The 18,503-nt window shown below is 56.1% G+C and overlaps 1 protein-coding gene across 2 annotated transcripts; it reads left to right on the top strand.

Moving 5' to 3' along the window:
- The first annotated feature begins 7,656 nt into the window (after positions 1-7,656).
- On the top strand, positions 7,657-11,203 carry BARX1 (BARX homeobox 1). 2 transcript variants are annotated; one of them, XM_047779105.1, is made up of 4 exons: positions 7,657-7,944; positions 9,692-9,983; positions 10,073-10,152; positions 10,529-11,203. In XM_047779105.1, the coding sequence occupies exons 1-4, from the start codon at positions 7,722-7,724 to the stop codon at positions 10,837-10,839; spliced, it is 906 nt and encodes a 301-aa protein (XP_047635061.1). In that variant the 5' UTR covers positions 7,657-7,721; the 3' UTR covers positions 10,840-11,203. The 2 variants fall into 2 exon arrangements, with proteins under 2 accessions (XP_047635061.1, XP_047635062.1); XM_047779106.1 differs by having other exon boundaries at positions 7,660-7,944; positions 10,068-10,152; positions 10,529-10,763.
- The last annotated feature ends 7,300 nt before the right edge of the window (positions 11,204-18,503 follow it).

The raw sequence follows: 18,503 nt of genomic DNA, 5'->3' as shown, positions 1-18,503 counted from the left end.
GAAATGAGGAGTCCAGATCTGGACATAGTGAGGCAGAGAAAAACCAAAGGCCACTATGGTGCTATGGACAGAGCGCTGGTTCAAACCCCAGCTCACCACTTGGGCAAATGAGGTAGCCCCTCTGCATCTATTTCCATCCCTGTAGACTAAGAGTAAACATGCCCTCTTCCCACAGTGAAATTAAATGATAATTTAAGGGGGGATGTGATACACCACCCCTATAGAAGACACGCTCCTCAGATGGTTTCTAGTGCTATTCCATGTTGGGGGAATACACAACAGAACACTTAACTGGACTGAGGGACACCCATTCTCAGCAGCAGAGTCCAGACAATGTCCCCATGGACCTCAGGAGAAAACATGGAGCATGGCACTTCAGCCTGTTATGTCTCCAGCCAGCTGTGGCTGGTGCTAAAGTATCCAAGCATTTAAAAACTGACACATGCTGCCAGCTCCTGATCGGAACATTAACACTCTCCAGAAGAGTGAGCTTACTGTGTCAGTGTCTGGCAGCTCCTCACCCCTCAAGGCTCCGTGCCATCAACCTGCCACCTGCCCTGGGAGGCCATCAACCCCACCCCACCCCACCCCACCCCACCCCACCCCACCTCACGCTGACCACAGCCCCTCCTTGTCATCACTTGTGAGCACATCTGTCTCTCTCTCTCCACGGCTAAACTACACACCCTGAGGCACCTCCCCACTGCTCCTCAGCATCCAGCAAGCATCTGGTATGGAAAAGGGAGATAAAGTTCTGGGTGGTTTTTCCTTTCAGAGCCAAAGATTGGTCCAAGTGAGCTTGGTTAAGACTTAATATGACCAGCAGAGGGCGCAAGAGCCATTGAAGATGCAACGGAATGGTGGGCGGGGGGGGGGGGGGGGGGGGCGGTGGTGAGGCCTCGACTCGAGCAAGATTTCCTGGAAACACTTTTAGCAAGTAACACATTTATAATAGCTATTTCTGTCATATTCTTTCCCTTTGCCTATTTTGCAGGATTTGTCACTTGGCAGCTATAAAGGCCTGCGAAGGCTCAGGGCTTGGGAAACTCCCAGAAAGTCAAGGCTGTAGCCCCCTTGTCCAATCCACATTTCAACAGCTGGAGAGGATTTAGTTGAATTTGAGAGGAGATGGGAAAGGATGGCTGGGAGGGAGCACTCACACCCTTGATGGCCTATGACCTTCTAGGGCCACCGGTCAGATCTCTGGGCTCTCAGCAGCAGGAGTTCTCCAGAGGAGCCAGTCCTGCAGTCTGTCAGGGCTGCTACTATAAGGGAGTGAGTGTACTGTCACCAGGAGTATGCAAGAAGCTGGAAGGTAGGGGCAAACGATCCCTACTCTAAAGACCATGTGGGATTAAATGAGATGACAGTTGTAAAGCATCCAGTCCAGGGGCCAGGCATATTAAAAGCAAGAAGATTTTAAATTGTCAAGAATTCAGACATAGGAGCAGGGAATGAACTTGATGATTTATGTTTCTAAGGCCTCAATATTGCAAAACTAATGGGTGCTTTCATGGAAAAAAATTAATTTTTTTAAAGATAAGGTAGCACTGCTATGGAAGTGCACATATTTGTGTGATCAGAAGAACTGAATCTAGACCAGGAATTGGCAGCTATGGCCTACTGTCAATTTTGGCACAGCCTGTGAACTGAGAATGGTTTTCACATTTTTAAACGGTTGGAATGAATAAAGATAATAATAACATTTGTGATAAAAGATTTTGTGAAAATTAGATGAAATTCAATTTTTAGTGTGCACAGAGTGTGATCAGCACACAGCCAAACTCATTCTTTCCATGTTACCTATAGAGGCCTTCATACTGAAGGGCAGAGCAGAGGCGTTGCACCCAAGCTATATGGCCTGCAAAGCCTAAAATATTCACTCATTCAATCCTTTACAGGAAAAGTTTTTCAACCCCTGATCTAGACTGTTTAAACTGGCAAGAAGAAGTATTCATCCAGCTTACTCTCTCTTGTTTTTTCACTTGGGAAACCAAAGTTTAGGCAGGGAATGGGCTTGCATCGTGGGGTTCCTTATGTGCCCTGCATGGTATCTGGGCATTTTCAAGCAGGAACTCTGTGTCTGTTCCTGGCACTGAGGTGCATGTGCAAGATTATGCAGGAAGCACAGGTTTGTGTGGACTGGGCACCAAGACCTTGGGCTGGTTTTCTCACTTAGACCAGCAGAAGGAGTGTTGACTGCAACCTGAGGACCAGAGCATGGGTGCGTCCTGGTGTCCAAGTAGTGAGGTGACCATAGCCGCTCTCTGTCCCCTCCCCACTTCCAGTCTCCAGGAAGAGAACGAACTTCTGTGTTAGGACAAATGCAAGTGTGAGTCCCCTCTTGAAAGAGGCAATATGGAACTCTCTTGGGCATAAGGATTTGGCATTGTCACTGTAGCAGCTTGGGTCACTGCTGTGACCAGGTTCAATCCTTGGGTGTGGCACAAAAAAAAAAAAAAAAGGAAGGGGGTAATATGATCTGGCCCCCCACATGCTGTTGGAAGAAAGCCTGGAGGATCTGTGCCTTCCTCCTCTGGCTGGGGGGCCAGGGCCAGGGCCTTTTTGTCTCACCCAGCTCTGCACCCCCAGGCTTCCCAGCTGCTGGGAGGAGATGCTCACAGAAGCCTCCAAGGGCTCTGCATCCAGCACCTGGCAGTTCGGGGTGGGGGGGAGTAGAAGGCCCCTCCCCTCATTACAAGGAGGGGAGACCGGGCTTAGGGCATCCTTCTGACTACAGGAAACAGGGAAAGAGAGAGAGAACAGAGAGCAGGGACAGAGGGCAGGAAAGTGCAATAGAAGAAGGAGAAGCAGAGAGAGGAAGGTGAGTAAAAAAGAGGGGAAACAGGAGGGAAGAGAGAAAGAACAGCAGAGAAGGAAGGGAAGGAAAAGAGAAAAAAAAGCAAAGCTCCAGCCATCTTCTTGAACCTCGCCCCCATCTGGCTGGAGGGAGAGAGCTTCTCCCTTTCCGCCACAAATCAGAGGTCAGTCCCCGGCTGCAGGAAGGCTGTGTGACCCAGGCCAGCTGGTACCTGCCAGATCGGGGGACCAACGCTGGCCCTCGCTCTCTCCAAAGGCCAGAATGGCTCAGAGCCTGGGGTCCCTGACTGGCTCCCCCTCCCTGGGCGGAGTCAGCCTCTTGGTCCTGGCACCCAGTGTACAGTGAGCACAGCGCCCTTAGCTCAGAGGATGGTTCTTGAAGGACCTGCACACGCCGCCACCAAGAGAAGCCTGAGGGAGTCCGCTGGGCTGCACACACATGGCCTCACTATCTGCACACAGCAGCTCCTGCGCACAGCCTGGGGCCCCACCGAGAAGAGGCACCCACGGCCACTACTTGCCAGCTCTAGGCACCGCTAGTTATCCTAACTCCACTGGGAACCAAAGTAGCTGCTAGAGCCCCCTGGGCTAGGCTGAGAGGTGGGCATAAAAGGCAGCCCGGGACCAGCCCAGCTGGGATCTGCGCTGTGGCTAGTAGGATCACCTTAGGTTCCCGTGGGCATTAAGAACTGGGTCCTCGCTGGGTCAAGGCAGTTATTTCCTACCTACGGATCTATCTTAAAACTCGCACTTCTAAAGAAAATCACACATTAAAAGAATAGCTACAAAACCAAAAGAGAGTAACTATTTGCAAAGAACAAATTTGTAAATTATTTGAAGAGGGAGAACTTGAAGGAGAGATGGAGGAATTGTGTCTCAAGGTGCGGTGCCAAAACGTGCTTTGCGCTCAAAGTTCACACGTGTTTGAAATGATTCAAAACGAAAAGTCCATAGGGCTTTGAAACGTTCATAAAAAAAGGTGTCAGAGAGACCCACTACAACAAGGAGAAAGTGACTGTATGGTTACTGGGAGATGTGACTCCTGCTCATGAAGAGGGAGTAATTTTATAATTTCGAAATTTTATATTTTGAAGTCAAGACAGATATGAGTCTCAGGTCCAAACCCTATGAGCAAGAACAGGGAACGGGCCTCAGGAGGGATGATGCGTTCCCAGACGGATGCAGGTGACCTCTTCCTGCCATGGCCCACTGAGACCGAGCCGGCACGTCCCCGCCTGAGAACCGCCGCCGCCAGCGCCAGCCTGCCATGGGCGAGAGACGATCAGAAGCGACAGCTTACGGAAAGAAGCAAGTCGAGGATGACCTTCGTTCCCGTCTCTGACAGGACCGCCGCATCTCTGGGGAGGAGGCCCCGCACGGGGCGTGGAGCGCGGGGCCGCAACGAGGGCCACAGACCGCGAAGCCCATCGAGTGGGGCTCGGTTTCCGATCTGTCCACGGGGAGGGGGCGGGGGTAGCACCAGAAGGTGAGCTGACAGGGCCAAAAGAAACAGCTCTTGGGTTCCCGTCCCGAACTCCGTCTTGCCAAATAGGGTACAAACCGCGACAACTGGGAGAAGAAACAACGGAAAAGAGCGGTGGATGGGTGGGTGCTGGAGGGGGAGCTGGGCCTTGGGCACTGCAGGTAATGCAGAAGCACCCGGACCCTGGCCACCGACCTTTCACAGGCCTGCCCACATCCCGACTCAGCTTCCCCATTGGTACAAAGGTTCGGGACCCTTTCCACCGCGCGGCTCCGGAAACCAACCCCGGCGGCGCCAAGGGCACAGGAGGGCTTAACTGGAGGAGAGGGAGGTCTGGAACCTGCACGCCCTGGCTGAGGGGGTTAGGTTAAGAAGGGAGGTAACCCTTTCCTATGCGCTGTGGGGTCTGAGGGGCAGAGCAACGAGGATGAAGGGGGGAAACCCACCCTGCATCCGGGAGGCGTCGAAACCCCCCTGCCTCCCGAAGCCCCTTTCAGCCGGCGAGAGCGGCTGGCAGCGGGCGCTGAGATCACCTTTTCCACTGCGCCCGCCGAGAGCGGACGGTTTCCGGGATTTTCGCGGCGGCAGCGGCGGCGAGAGGCCCGGGCTGGGTCCCAGGAGTCGGGCTCGGCTGTTACGCCCCTGGGGTGGGAGCTGCCGGGCTGGGACGCCGCGAGAGGCCCGGAGGCCCCTTCGCCCAGGGGGCTTCGGTGTCTGGGCCTCTGTTCCCAACTAGGAGGAGTGAGCCGTCCCTCTGGGAAGGAGGAGGGACCCCACTTTCTGCGAATCCTTTGCCGGCTAACTACGCTGTAATTCCCAGCAGAGGAGGCCCTGTTGTTGGCGATGCGCATTGTTTTCGCCTAAAAGGGGTTTATCTGAAGGTCTGGGATCAGGTTGTACATAGACTGCCCCCCGAGTGGGGAGATGACAGGCCTACTCATCGAAGGGAGGGGTGACTGGACAGCCCGGGCTCTCTCAGTGCTTCCAGCCAGCCAAAGCCCTCTTGCTGCAGCATACTGGGAATGCCCCCCAAAGAGCCCTGGGGCCTCATTCCCTAGCTCAGATCTCAGCCTCAGACTCCAGGAAATGGCTCTGCCAGTGGAGGAGGAGTCCTCTGCTGCCTCCATACCTGTGAAATGGGGTGGGGGCTGGACTGCACTAGTCTAAAGGTGAGGGCTCAGTCCTGAAAATAACCTCCTACCCCTACCCCTGACCCAGGACTGGGGACAAAATGGATTTGGTGAGGGCTGATCAGTGTGATTTTCAAGTCCCCTGATCTGGGTCCTGAGCTCCCATCTGGAGGACCAGAGACCCTCAGGAAGCAACTCCCTAGAGCAGGGATGTTCAAAGCTAAGTGGCTTCAGACAGGACCCAGACTGGGGGTGAAGGGAAGGAGTGTGGATGGCTGTGCCTAACCCCCACAGGGGACTACCCCTAGACTGTGCACTTGGAAAGATGTGGAAGTGAGGAGGAGGAGGATACCCACCAGTGGGCCCCACTGGGTGGAGGTCCCATACCATATATACAGCGATCAATAGAAAACAAGCCCTATTCACTGTGGTCCCTGGGCCAGCACTTCCCTTCTGCTGGCCCTTGGTTTCACCATCTGAGAAAGTAGATGGTTGGACAGGGTGACACCCAAGCATCTATCTAAGGAGGGATTCTCTCTGCCTGTGAGTGGGGAGGGGGCCCAACTGCCCAGGGCTCCAGGAGACAATGGTTTTTCTATGTGTGCCTGGTGGCTGCTGGGCCAACTGAGGTGGCACGACCCCACCCTCTGTCTTTCTACCTTCACTGGGAGAAAGGCCTGCCTTGTGTGGAAGGAATGCTGGCACTCTTAGTAGGTCCCCTACTGTCCCCTTGTGAGGAGCCATGTGACTCACATGGTCACCCACACATGGAACGGCTGGAAGCTAAGCTACCTTTTAGTCCTGAGAAGTTGAGGAGGGTGCAGCCCTGGCTAAAGTCAATCAACCACTGGTGGGAGAGGCAGCTGGGCCCTTAACAGCCTCTGATAAGACATTCTCTTTGTTCCTATGGACACGGTCTCAGGCATCACAGAGTCTCAGGCAGGTGCCAGAGCCTCGGCAGCAGCAGCTGGAGCTAGAGAAGCTGCATCATCTTGAGGCAGGGCAGGGCCATGGGTATGGCAGGCCCTATTTCCCAGAGGTGAACACTGAGGCCCCAGGCAGAGCTCATGTGGGAAGGGAAAGTGGCCCAGGACTCCAGTTGAGGGATTCCAAGGGGAGGAGAAAAGGGGCAGGCCCCCTCCCTAGTTTCCTGGGGATGTCCCATTCATCTCCATTGACACTCCCCCCTCCTTGCCTGGACAAATTATATATCCCTCTCTAACAGACCTTGTGGGCTTCACAGGGACAGGACCCCTCACTAGGTCCTGACTGGCTCCCTCAGGCCAAGGGTCAGCATCGTCTCAGGACAGGTCAGGAGACAGGTCCAGAACAGGGCACTGGCTTGCCTAGAGTGGCAGGGGCAAAGAGATAAACTCAGGGGGAGAGTAGAGATTTCTCTGATGCTCAGTTCAGGAGAAATGAGGCCGTGCCTGATAAACTGAGGCAGGAGCGCACAGGTGGGGTCACTGCTTTGGAAGTTGCACCCGACCCAGTGCTGACCTCCAGCCAGACAGGAGGCCCTGTGTCCTGCCCTGAAGGCTGCACGCCGCCACTCCTTCCCTAGCCGAGATTCGAGGCCTCTTCTTCTCCTCCTCCCGATCTCTCCCGGGCTCCCTAAACCCTGCCCAGGCCACTTGCCTCACTAGCTGTCGCACGTCTTTCTTTAATGCTCCGTCTCTATGTCCTACTTACTGCTGTGCTCTCCTCTGAGTCCGGCGCCTCTGACGGTCGCCCTCTGCGCACGTCTCGGCGTCCCTGCCATCCTCACGTCATTGTCTCGCATCTTGCGGGGCCCTCGCTGTCTCTCTCTAGACCCTCTCTCACCTCTCTCGATCCCTCAGCTTCCGTCAAAGGGGTTTCCTCTCCCGAGCTCTCCAGCTCCATCCTTCTCGGCCGCGCGCTCCTCTGGGTCTTTCTCCGACTGGGTCCGTCGGCAGCTCTCGCGGCCCCCTCCATCCTGCCACCCTCCCATCTCCCGCCCTCCCTCGGGCTCGGCCTGGGGGGTGGGGGGCGGCGACGCGGGGCGGGGCGGCCGGGTGGGGCGGGGCGGGGCGGTGACGCGGGCCGGCGGGGCTAGAGGCGCGGCAGAGCGGGGCGGGGGCGCAGTCCCGGGTCCGACCGGCAGAGCCCCGCGCGCCCCGCCCGCGCCCTGTGCCTCCGCCCGGCCGGCCGGCGGGGGAGGGGGCATGAGCCGGCGCCCGCGAGCCGCCCGGAGCTGCGGGCCGGCCTAGACCCCCGCGTGGGCCCCGCGCCCCAGCCGCTGCTGCCGCCGAGCCCCGGGCACCGCGATGCAGCGGCCAGGGGAGCCGGGCGCAGCGCGCTTCGGGCAGCCCGAGGGCTGCGCTGACCACCGGCCGCACCGCTACCGCAGCTTCATGATCGAGGAAATCCTCACTGAGCCTCCGGGGCCCAAGGGCGCCGCGCCTGCCGCCGCCGCCGCCGCCGCGGGCGAGCTGCTCAAGTTCGGCGTGCAGGCGCTGCTGGCGGCGCGGCCCTTTCACAGCCACCTGGGTACGTGGGGGACCGGGGGCCGCGGGGCGCTGGCCGGGCTCGGCGGGAGGAAGCGAGCCGCGGCGTCTCCGGAACGCAACTCCAGGGGCGCAGGCCCCGGGCCGTTCCCTTGACTTGCTCCCGGCGGGGAAGCAAAGGGGGTAGGCGCCCGACCGGGCAGAAACCAGGCCTCGTGCCCGGGGGCCAGGCCAGCGGGAGAGCGTTCGCTTTTTCCTTCCCTGCGACCCGGTGGTTTCCAGCAACAAGGAGTCCAGGCCCAGGGACCCGAGCCCGCATCCCCATTGCGGGCGCTGGACCAGAATGCTAATGTCAGACTTCGGGTCAAAGCGACCTCAGGCCGCGGGCGCCTGGGCCTTCGCCACAGAGGGCTGGCTGGGAGTGGCCGTGGCTGCCCAAGCCCGAGAAGCTGGACCTTTGGGAAAGAGGCCCTTGTATCCGACTGCTGTGCTGGGGGCTGACGCTGGCCGGAGACAGCCAGGAGCTGCCCAGAGTTGGGAGTCTCAGGCTGGCAATGAAGCGGGCCTGTCCACTAGTGCCGACCCTTTTGGGCCTTGCCTGGGGACAAGAGGCCTGGTTTCGAGCTGCTGCCCCACTGGTCCTTCGCTCCAGGTCAGCTGCACCTTAGCAGAACTTGAGCCCACGACTCAGGCTTTTCCTGCCGCTTTCTGTCCTCTTCTTTCTGCCGCTTTCTGTCCTCGTCTTTCCTGCCATGCCTTCTTCACTGCACCCTTTTTCTGGCCTTTACCAGTCTCTCTGCGGCCCACCTTTCTCAGTAGGGCGGGTCTGCCCTTCTTCTCCCACTTTCTTTCAAGGATCCTTTCTCGCCGCTGGGCCCCCTCCTCACATTTACATCCACATCTTGACAGGCCCTTCTCGGACTCCAAAGGGGCTAGAACACCTCCTAGTGAGATGCCTATTTAGGCAGGGAGGCTTCCTACATTTTAGCCTGACCCAGCCAGCCAAGTTCCTCCACACCCGGTGACCCTCCAGCCAGTGTTCACTCTGCTTGCCTGGGAGGCAGCAGGACCAGTTCATTGAAGTCCAGTCTTTGCTGCCTTTTGCCTCTAGTTGCACTGTTAATAATTCGTTTGAAGCGGGCAAAAACAAAATCGTTTAGGACTAATGAAAATGGAAATGACTTTGTGGGGAAGAGTCTAAACAGAGAAAACAGGAAGAACAAATTTCCCAATTCTTGGGGTGCTTTGGAGTTTCTGGGAAGCGCCTAACTTCACCACCCCCCACCACAACTCATTGCCTGCCCCCGGTGGCTCTTGTGCCCTGCACAGAAGAGCAGATGTGCTTACTCCACTGAAACTCCTTTTTTTTTTTTTTTTTCTTATGAATACTGCCATGCGATTTAGTTGGGGCAAATGCTCATCTTCCTAACTGTAACTTTTTTTTCTTGGTTTCCCTTTTTCGTGAAACATACTCTTTGTGTTTGGGAGCTTGGACCTTGTTCACGGAGATTCCTGAAAACTCAGGGTGGTGGGGCCCTGGGGAAAGCCAGGCCAAACCCGGGAGGGGGAGATGCCCCTCCCTGACTCTGGGGACGTTGGTGTCTAGAAGGGTCAGTCTAGGTGCAGGCATAAATCGCTCACTTCCCTGCCAGCAGGAAGATTTTTGTCCTGGGTGTCACTGGCTGAGGGCGAGCTCCTCAGCAGGGGCAGAGGTGCGTGGTGCAAAGATCTCCAGGAGGAGGAGCACAGCCTGGCCTGAGCTCACCCGGCTCCCTACTTTCTCCCCGCAGCGGTGCTGAAGGCTGAGCAGGCGGCAGTTTTTAAGTTCCCGCTGGCGCCGCTCGGCTGCTCCGGGCTGGGCTCGGCGCTGCTTGCCGCGGGGCCTGGGCTGCCCGGCGCTGCCGGCGCGCCGCACCTGCCGCTCGAACTGCAGCTCCGCGGGAAGTTGGAGTCGTCAGGCGCGGGGGAGCCAGGCACCAAGGCCAAGAAGGGGCGTCGGAGCCGCACTGTGTTCACCGAGCTGCAGCTGATGGGCCTAGAGAAACGCTTTGAGAAGCAGAAGTACCTCTCCACGCCGGACAGGTAGCACGGGGCCAGGCTGAGTCCAGTGGGGGTCGGGAGGGGGGGGCTGCTTGCCCCGCTGAGGGTGCACCCCGCTCTTTCCAGAATAGATCTCGCCGAGTCCCTGGGTCTGAGCCAGTTGCAGGTGAAGACATGGTACCAGAATCGAAGGATGAAGTGGAAGAAAATAGTGAGTGTTCCGTGGACTTCCGAGCCCTGTTTGCTGCCATGTCCCCGTAGCCTTCAATAGCTTCTCTCCCCTCCACAGTGGAGACTTCTGCCTAACCCTCCCGATTCCCTTGGTGCCTGATGCATAGAAGGACCCTCTCTGCTCTCAGTCCCTCCGGGTGCCCCAGCCGAGCCCACAGGACTCCTGGAAGCCTTGAACCCCTCTGCCAGAACTTCTGTTCGCTTTTCCCCAGCAGCGCTCAAACGGCTGCCTAGTCCCCAGGGCCAGGCGCGGCCTCGAATGGCCTCGTGAGCTCTCCAGGCCTTGCCTGGGCTCAGAGCACAGCGGTCCCCTGCCCAGTCCCAGCTCACCGCGGTGCCGCCCATCTCCTGCGCAGGTGCTGCAGGGCGGCGGCCTGGAGTCTCCCACCAAGCCCAAGGGGAGGCCCAAGAAGAACTCCATACCCACGAGCGAGCAGCTCACGGAACAGGAGCGCGCCAAAGAAGCAGAGAAGCCGGCCGAGGCGTTGGGAGAGGCCGGCGACCGGAGCCACGAGGACTGAGAGCCGCTGAGGGTGCGGACGCGGGGACTCCCGCCCCCTGCAGTCCGCGGCCCCCACAACTCGCAGGATGCCGAGAGTCGGCCCTTCCGCGTTCACGCCGTTTGCTTTCTAAACTTTTTATTATTACTTTGAATGCGGACAGTTAGGGGCCAAACCAGGAAGGACAGACCCTGAAGCCAATCCCAGGCCCCAGTGCGCTCGCGGGCTCTTGTCTGGAAACTCACGTCCAGCGTCAACGGAAGGCAGTCCCCGCCCGGGGCTCCGCGGCGCCCGGCGCTCCACGCGCATTCACGCCCCGCTCCTCTCCTGCACTCCCACTAGCCTGGAGCCGGCCCCCCGGGGCCGGGACGCCGCCAGGCACACACCCGCTTCCGCGAGTCGGACCCCGCGGCCCGGCGCCGGCCACAAATGGCCCAACATGGCGCCCGGACAACCCGACGTCGCTGGGGCCCCTACCCCTCTCTTACGAAGACGGTGATTTTTTTTTCCAATAAAATATTTTATGACACAGCGGGACTTGATGAGGGGGGTCTCTAAATACTCAAAGTTGGAGGCGGGGTGGATGGGGGATCCGGCTAGGTAAGAGGGCTTCTGAAACATTTTCTGGCTGGGCTATGTGGACCCGAGCCCTGACTTGCTTCACCCAGCCGGGCTGGCATCAGAGGCGGTTCGGTTGCTGCAGGATCCTGGGAATTGCTTCCACTATGGGCATGAGGGGCCAGTCTGAACCTCCTCTCTTTACTTCTTGGCCCAGGGCACTGCAGATGGTAGCAGCCAGGCTACACAGGGGTCACCCAAAGGAGCAGGACCCCCAGACCACCACAGGGCTGAAATCTGCCTCCTTTTGTTGGTTGGGTCTCCTGGGACTTGAGGGCTAACTTCGGGGTCCTAGAGATGGCCCCATCCAGCCCTTCCTGAGGCCAACAGGAAGCCGAGGTTTGCACAGAGGCTGGCCACCACTCAGTGCCCAGACTGCAGCAGCGCCTGCTTCCCGAAGTTTCTCTTTTTCTGCATATACACAAGAAGGAGTTGCCTGGCAGTGGAGTACTGCTCAAGGTCATGCAGAAGGGGGGGGTGCAGCTTGGTGGCACATGCTTGCTGGCCCCCCTCCCCACGGGAAGTTTCTGGTTGCCTTCTCTCTGGTCTAAGCCGGACTGGGAGCTCCTGTGTAGGTTCCTGTTTTGTTGTGCTTCCTAGGATTATGACCGGGGTGTGGGGATGGAGAAAAGGCCACTTTGCTGGTTAAAACTGGGGGAGAGATAGAAACTTGGCCCTGTGGAGTTCTAAACAGGACCAAAATTTGAAACCAGGTCCTTGCAGGTGCAAAAGAGAAAGTGAGTCAGGAACCTTATGTCCAGACAAAGGCTTTGCATCACTTCAGAAAGAGAACAATCCCTGTGGCCTCCTACCTGCAGTGGCTGCGGCTTCCTTTTCAAATCGCTGCTCAATTCTCCTTTTCTGAAACGTTCACTTGGATTTCTGGTACCTGAGCATCTCAAGCCTTGGCTTAAGGCTGGGAGGAGACGGAAAGAGGCTGTTTTCTGAGGGTGGCAGGCAATTCTCTGCAAACCCCAGCCCTGCCAAGTCTTTTTTTTTTCCCCCAGCTCCCTTTCTAAGCTCAACCTTGCAAACAGCTCCCAGACTACTCACCTGCTGGTGTCCCTGAGGGGCCTGAAAAACTTGCAGGACCCTGGCCTGAGTGAAGGAATGGACCATCAGCCTGAGACTGAGCTTCTTAATCTCTTCCAGCCTTTAGGGCTACCTCCAGGACTGCTCAATGAAGTGTTCCTGCAGTAAATTTCCTGCACCAGGCTATCCAGGTCAGGTACTACTGAGTTTAAGCCTCTCCACCTCAAAAGAAGGTGGCGGCAGGAGTGAAAATTTGAGTTCTGTCCCTCCTGTGCCTAGGGGACAGATTCCAGCCACAGGTTGTCAACTATGGACAGTTGTAGAAGGAAGGAGGGTAAAAGAGGAGAGGGGGGTTGGTACTGATCCTAACTCCTCCAGTCCATTCTGGGTCCTCTTCCTAAATTTTAGGAATGCAACCTCGGGCAGATTGCCTGGTGGTTCTATGGTGTTTCCCCAAGGCAGTCCCCTCCCTGGGCTGGCAGAGAGTGTGGAAAAGGATGAGGGTTCTCAGAGGGAGGGAGGGCAGCCAGCGAATCCGGGGCCAGAACACAAGGGTCCCAATATTCCAAGGAGTACAGCCCCTCCAGGCACATATGGGGAACCTAACTCGGGCACTGCTGTCATGAGGTCACCAGCCGGTCAGTGGGGGAGCTGGGCCCCAAACGAAGGGGTCCACATTCCAGTGCGGCGGGGGTGGGAGGGGTTTCTGTCACTGCCTGCGCTGCTGTGCTCCTTGGCGAAAAGGGGACCGGGCGACCACAGCAGATCGAGTCCCAAATGTCCCAGAGAGGAGCTGGTCGCCCACCGACTGCATCCCAACACCTCAGGGGGTTTCCTTGTTTGGGTAATTCCTATGAGACCTGCTGGAAGCTCAGGCCCTCTCCAAGAAGAAGCGAAGGGGCAGAGGCAGGAGATTTGCTGCCTGTTCCAAAACTTCCCTCTCCGATTGCAGCCCGAAGAGTCAGGACTCTAGGTAAATGGTCGCGTCCTAATCCACGGATGGTGATGCGGTCGCCGGCCTGAGTGCCACCCCACTCCGGCCACCAGGGCCACCCACTGTGCAAGTCTCCTCCCTTCCTGGCGGCAACCGCGCCCCCAACTCCAGGCCCGGGACTTCAGGAAGGGACGTTCTCCTTGCTCCCTCCCTGTCCCCTGCCACACAAATCTCTTCACCTCCCCAGGGTCCTGGGAAACAAAACCGGACCCTAGTCCAGCGCGCAAAAGAGGTCGCCGCTGAGCCTCGGAAACTCAGGGTCCGCAGCCGGGCCAGGGAGTGGGCTCGGGATCGCGAGAGACGTGAGCCTACAATGGGGGTAAAGGGGGAGCGCGGTGTTGGCCGGGACCCTCCCCTGACTGGAAGGGCCGGGGTGTGTGCAAGGGCTGAGCTGTGCTAGGGATTAGTCCGGCGGCAGCCCTCGGAGGCAAACGTGAGGTTTGCGCTTCTGGGCTTTACGGGTGTGGGGGCGGGGGCCTGGCCGGGAAGGGAGACTTCGAGGGTGGGAGTTGGCTGAAGGCCTGGCCTGGAATGGGAGATTATGACCCCGATCCTAAGCAAGTTGTTTTCCTTATCGGTGGAAGCGGGAGCCTAGCTTTGTGCGGCGCTCAGCTCAAGCCAGGCGCGCTGGAAGTGTTTGCCAGCGGTGAGCCTGTTGGAGACGCCCTGGGATCCATATCCCATTTCGGAGGCCCGGACTAGCGGCTTATTTTTCATGGAGCGGGCACCTTTTTTTTTTGTAAAATAAAAGTTACTCTGGCTTCTCCCTTTCCCTGTTCTGGAGGGTCAGTGGTGAGAATCCTTAAGGTGGAAGAAAAGAAACACAGCCTGAGGCACATTAACTCTGCTAGATGTGAGGTTTGTATCTCCTGGAGCCAGAGGGTGCTCTCTTACTGCTCTGGCCTCTCAGCATCCAAAGAGAAACCAGGCATCAACCCAGTTTTTTGGTTACCCTACTGCCTGATTTCCTTTCTATGTTCATGGGGAACCCCTGCCCCAGAAGTTAAGTTTCTGTTTCCACATCAAGTTTCTCCCATCTACAGAAGGGATGCACTGATCTCTGGAGCCTCCACCCCAAGGCCTCTCAAGGCCCAGATTTCTCAGGGGCTGCAGCCAGGTTAAAAATGACTCTCCAGATCAGCCTGCCCCAGACTTACTGAGCCAAAAGAAGCTTCTCCAAAACCACCTTCCCAGCCCCAGTTTAGGGACAAAGGAAGCCAGAACTCCTCACTCCTTATTGGTGGGTGAGGCAAGAAAGATCGTGCATCTCAGTAAGCCTGGCTCTAGGCCAAATTCTCCACTGGCCCTGGTCCCTGGGTCACTCTACACCCCTGGTGCACAGAAGACACATCCTCTTTGATTTTTCAGTGGCCTTTCACTTTTGCGATTTCAAAAGTTCCCTTTGTCCTAGTTTTCTCATTGTTTTACACTGCATCTCATTGACTTCCTGAAGTTTAGGTTCATAAGACAGTTGGGTGGAGGGTTGTTCCAGGCTCTGTGGGCCCAGTGTCTGCAAGATGTTACTGTCTCTATAGCAGGCATCCCTAGCTGAACGGTGGAGGCCCTTACCTCTCAGGCACCAGCACTGGGTGGAGAAAACCATATGAAGCCTGGAAGGAGGAAGGGACCTTCCTGAAGGTGCAGCAAGTCAAGGGACAACAACCTGGAGGGAATTCAGATCCACTCAGCCACCAGGCAGAGGCCAAGTGGGACAGGACTGTGGCTGCTCAAGGGGGTCAATTCAGAGGTGGCTCTGACCTTGGAGAAGTTTTAGGAACACTCAATCCATTGATTTCCCCAATTGTTTCCTTTTTATGTAAACTCAGTAGTGATCTGTGATAGAAATTTATGTCTTACTAAGCCCAAAAGAGATCCTTGTGAAAGCATAAGATAAAAATGCTGGGTGCTAAAAAAGCCCTGGGTCATGGCTTCATCGGCAGTGTTTAAAATTTTTTCTTTCTTAGCATTTCTGGAAGTAATGGTGTCTAACATCAGCACTCTCATGGACTCTGATATTAAACAATCTCATTCTTGGGCCATTCATTTAACAAGCAGTTACTGAATGTGGTGGGGTTCCCAGCACTGGGACGCAGGCCCTTCCCCCCTCATTGATCCAGTTATAGCCCAGTTAAATAGATGCCCTGCTTCCACTTTGCAAATGAAGATATTGCTCAGAGAGGTTAGGCAGCTTGCCCAGGGACATACAGCTGAATGTGGATCTGACTTTTGCCCGGTTGGTCTCCACTGCCTCTCACCCATCAGCCTTGAGGTTCGGCTTGGTGTGTCCTAGATGCCTTAGGGTCCCCAGTGGCTTCTGCCTGCTAGGAATGAGTCTCGTCCATTTGTCTGCAAATATCTATTAAATGGCTGCTGTGTGCCAGGCACTGTACTAGGCATAGGATACACGGCCTCTGACCTAAGGAGCTCATGTTGGAGACAAAGATACCACAATTAAATTCACAAGATGATTTCAGGGAGTAATGAATGCCTTGTGGAAAATAAAGCAGGTGATAAACAACGAGTAGGATGGGAGCCTTCGTCAGGGTGGTCAGGGAGAGTCTCTTTCAGGAGCTCACCCTTCAGTTGAGATCTCAACGACAGGAAGAAATGCTTGCCAGGCCACCAGCACAGAGAGTGCAAAGGTCCTGAGGCAATGGAGCTTGGCACAGAAGGACCATCAGTATGATGGGAGCAAATATGGAGAATGGGCAAAAGTAGTGTGAAGGAGGTGAAGAAGTGGGTCTAGGTGCTGCCTGGAAGGCGGTGGAGAGGAGGCAGACGTCTGGTTCCCGCCAAAGTCAGCTGCCTCCGCCAGCTAAGCCGCTCTGAACTCTGTGCGCAGCCGCCAGAGCCCCACAGCAGTTCTGCCTCCACTGGGCAATTTTTGCTTTTTTTTTTTTTCTTTTTCATAAGGATGCAATTTTCTGCGTGCTTTAAGGACATTAGAAGGGCGTTTGACTGACGCGCCATGCGAAACGCATTAGCGAGGCTTGAGCCGGCTGCGCACTGGAGGTGGCACCCGCTTGGGGAAGGGGCAGGTAGAGGTGGCAGCAGGCTTTGGGGAGCAGCCAGGGGGAGGAGATAGAAAGACCGGGAGAAACCAGGAGAGGAGAGATAGAAGAAAGAGAAGGGGAGAGAGATAGTAGATGCAATAATGGACTTATCAACCTGGAAACTGTAAGAGAAGGAAGAGGGGAGAAGGGAGGGTGAGAACTGAGGTGTGGTGGAGAGGGAGTTGGGGTGACTCAGTGGAGATGGAGAGAGGAGAAGTGTGGGAAAGGGGGCAGAAGTGAGAGCTACAAGACAAAAAAAAAAAAAAAAAAAGAGGAGTTTCCATCTTGGCGCGCAGCGGAAACAAATCCTACTAGGAACCATGAAGTTGCAGGTTTCAGCCTCTCACACATGCCAAGCTCTTTTCTTCAGGGCCCTTGAACATGCTATTCCAGGCCTTGGTGTCCTTCCCTGCACTCCCTGCTTTGTGTCCTTTCTCTCCTACAGGTTTGGGCTCCCTCTGTTATTCCCAGAGTGGGCTTCTCTGACTGCCTTGCCTGGCTGGCTGGCACTCACCTCTGCTCTGATGCCTTGTGCATTTGTCTTTGGGGCATGGCTGTCTCAGTCCTGGCACAGCCTGATAGCCTCCTGCTGGAGCTCCTTTCCTCCTGACATTCTCCTGAGCAACAAGGAGCCCTGGATTTGCAGCCAGACAGACCTGAATCCAAACCTCCAGGTTCTGGCTGGGTTGGGCGCCCATTACAGAAGCTCAGAAAACTCCTAGAGCTAAGAGGATGCTGGGCTGGGCTCATTCTCTTCCAGGGTCCTTGCAGAGTACTTCTTTCCTGTGTAAACAGTGGTGGGTATGTGGGTTGGGCATAAGCAGGGTGGGCTCTGGAGGGATTTGACCTGGTCCTGGAATGAGCACCTTGTAGGGTGTCTCCTGGGATGTGGTGAGACCAACAGAGCAGCAGCATCTCCCAGCCTGGGAGCCTGGCTGGAACCAAGGACCACCCCCCCCCAAGCTTATAAGTGTGCCACCGCTGCCTCCACCACTTGCGGAGCACTGATGCTGGGCACTGCTTTAGTTAATCCTACTCAAGGTGGAGAAACCAAATCCACCTCACAGATGAGGAAACAGAAGCTCAGAAAAGGGGAGACTTGCCTATGTTTACATAGGCAGAACTGGGGTACAAATTCAGGCCAGAGCAACTTATTGCTTCTGCTCTGCTCTGTAGACTCAGCCCTGAGTAAATTCCAATGAAGGTTGGCTTGGTGGTTGAGAATGTGAGTTCTAAGCCAGGCTTGCTTATGTTCAAATCCTGTCACATCACTGATTAGCCATGAACTTGGGCAAGTATATCTTTCCTGTGCTTCAGTTTTCTTTAAAATAGGGACCAATAATAAAATCTCATCCCTTCCTTGAGGTGCCTGATCACTTAGCCAGCAGGATTTCCTCACAAAGGAGTTTTGAAATTATTCTGAGGGTATGATATGAGCTTTATGTGATGTCTCAGGGGCTGATGGGAGTGACTCAGGTGTTGGCAAAGAAGAAGTCCCCTGCCCCGCCCTCTCCCATATGTGTCTTAATAGCACTTACAAAATTTTTGGAGAGATTATCAGTTGATGGATTTCTGGCCAAGACATTGGTATGTCTGCCCTGGGAGGGCAGAGACCCTGCCTGTTCTGCTCACCCCTGCACCCTCACTCCTGGGACAGCGCCTGAGCTGTGGTAGGTTCACAAGAAGTGTCTATAGGCTAGAAGAGTGAATGCCACTTACAGGCTGGGAAATCCTGGGCCAAGACACCTCCCCCCAACCCCCACCCCAACATGTGTGCTGAGGATGTGTACAAAGATCTCATACAACAATAGTTAGCCTGGCCTTTGCTTCAGTGGGCTCTAGAATGCAACGTCCCTCCCCCCAGGGCCTTGTGGTGGTAGTGGTGGTAAACTGAGGCAGGGGCAGGGTGATTGGCAGGCCCCAGGATGTGGCCCTGGGAGAGCTCTGCTCATTCAGATGGCTGCTCAGAGCCTCAGGGCCATGTCATTGCTATGCTTAATCTTTTTTTTTTTTTTGTCTTTTTGCCATTTCTAGGGCCACTTCTGTGGCACATGGAGATTCCCAGGCTAGGGGTCGAGTCGGAACTGCAGCCAACGGCCTACGCCAGAGCCACAGCAATGCGGGATCTGAGCCG

This window comes from Phacochoerus africanus, chromosome 5, assembly GCF_016906955.1.
Source record: "Phacochoerus africanus isolate WHEZ1 chromosome 5, ROS_Pafr_v1, whole genome shotgun sequence".
Classification (NCBI taxonomy): Eukaryota; Metazoa; Chordata; class Mammalia; order Artiodactyla; family Suidae; genus Phacochoerus; species Phacochoerus africanus.
Note: the sequence above shows the minus strand (reverse complement) of the source record. Positions and strands in the feature narration are given on the sequence as shown.